This window comes from Triticum aestivum, unplaced genomic scaffold, assembly GCF_018294505.1.
Source record: "Triticum aestivum cultivar Chinese Spring unplaced genomic scaffold, IWGSC CS RefSeq v2.1 scaffold284123, whole genome shotgun sequence".
In the NCBI taxonomy this organism is placed as follows: domain Eukaryota; kingdom Viridiplantae; phylum Streptophyta; class Magnoliopsida; order Poales; family Poaceae; genus Triticum; species Triticum aestivum.
The window spans coordinates 1-1517 of record NW_025247903.1 but is presented as its reverse complement, the minus strand read 5'-3'; the positions used below and the strand labels follow the sequence as shown (position 1 = coordinate 1517).

Here is a 1517-nt window from a genome sequence, read left to right as displayed (position 1 = left end):
TCGACAACGGTGATTGTCCCTTGCAACACCAAAAACATAAACATGTATGGTACTCCACGAGGAAAGGACAGGATATTTTGGCCATACAATTTTGGTCCAGTATGTTCGGGGCGGGGGCCATCCTAATTGTTCTTCACCATTTGTGGCAGCTGGTTCTTTGGGACAGTTCATTTATAATCGGGGCAGCCTAATTGCATGTCTAATCTAAGTGTATATCTTTTTGTAATACAACTTTAAGTTACGAAAGTCTGGGCTCTTATGGTTTAAAACGAACGTGTTTCAGGACAAATATTGTATAAGACCAAAAGAATCTTTTTTAACAAATCCTCCAAAATGAATCAACAAAACGCAAAGCCCAAAATACGTCCAACATACACATAACTACTTGACTATACACACAGAAAATTGCTAGTAATAATTTCTTAACTATACATAAAGTACACATGTGCCTGCGAATGCAGAGATGCACTCAAGCCATGAGGCCGACAACGGCAAGCAAAACAGCAAGGCCAAACCCGGTGGCCTGCACATTGGTGGCAGTGGAGACAGGAGTCGGCGGGGGAGCATTGCTTGCACTTGGGCCGTTCGCCGGGGCGGGTGACGAAGAGGAGGAGCCTGGCATGACATCGATCTTAACCTTCATGCCGCCCGCGCAATGACCAGGGAAACCGCAGATGAAGTAGCGGGTACCAGTGGCGGTGAGGGTCACGACATCATTCCCGGAGTTGAAGGTGGTGACAGGGCTGGCGGTGCTGCAGGAGTCGTAGTCTGCCTTGCTGACCTCGAGGACGTCGTGTGCCTGAGGGGAGTACTTGAAGACGATTTGATCGCTCGTTTGGAAGTTCCTAGAGGATGCCCAAGTGTCGTAGTTGGTGCTAAGGTCCCATGCGCCGCCCCGCTCGCCCACGTTGTAGATCGCCGCTGACGCGGAGCTCAGGACTGCCATCGCAGCTACGACGAGAAGAATGGTTCTCATGGCAGCCATTGTGGTTGGAACTGCAAGAAGAGCTAGCAGAGGAGATTACCAGGCAGGTGCTGTATTGATCCTTGAGCAGAGAATGCGTTTGCTTCCCTAGATGGCTGTATTGGTTCCTATATATAGTACTCCAATGCAGCCTACACCCGGGTGGGATGGAGAAAAATGTGCGGTTGGTGGAAGCGTGGAATGGAGTGCGTGTACAGGTGGGAACACAAGCAAGCAGCTGGTACGTACTCGGTCAAAATAGACTGAGGATGTGAAGATCGGGCTGTGCTGTTCGCCTACTGACCTTTTCACGCGTTCCTTTGCTTTTTCTTCGGTATAGACGCGGTCTACAAGACATGACGTAGACCTATCACGATCCACATACCTTCTGACGTAGATCCAATTGTCCAAAGCATTATTTTGACAAAGCATTTTTTATTAGTGGATTCGATATATTTTTATTCAGACACTTGCTCACTATAATGTTATCCTATTATATATGTAAATTAATAGAGATAAACTAGTCATTAGTTCTACTCTAGTACAGAGGAAA

General features: G+C 47.3%; 1 protein-coding gene across 1 annotated transcript; it reads right to left on the bottom strand.

Annotated features, from left to right (window-relative positions):
* Positions 1 to 296: 296 nt before the first annotated feature.
* LOC123177208 (mavicyanin-like) lies at positions 297 to 1052 on the bottom strand. The gene has a single exon (XM_044591088.1). The coding sequence runs from the start codon at positions 983 to 985 to the stop codon at positions 470 to 472; it is 516 nt and encodes a 171-aa protein (XP_044447023.1). The 5' UTR covers positions 986 to 1052; the 3' UTR covers positions 297 to 469.
* Positions 1053 to 1517: the final 465 nt, after the last annotated feature.

Excerpts from the sequence above, each read along its gene's own strand:
- LOC123177208 (XM_044591088.1), bottom strand. The coding sequence starts at position 985 with ATGGCTGCCATGAGAACCATTCTTCTCGTCGTAGCTGCGATGGCAGTC.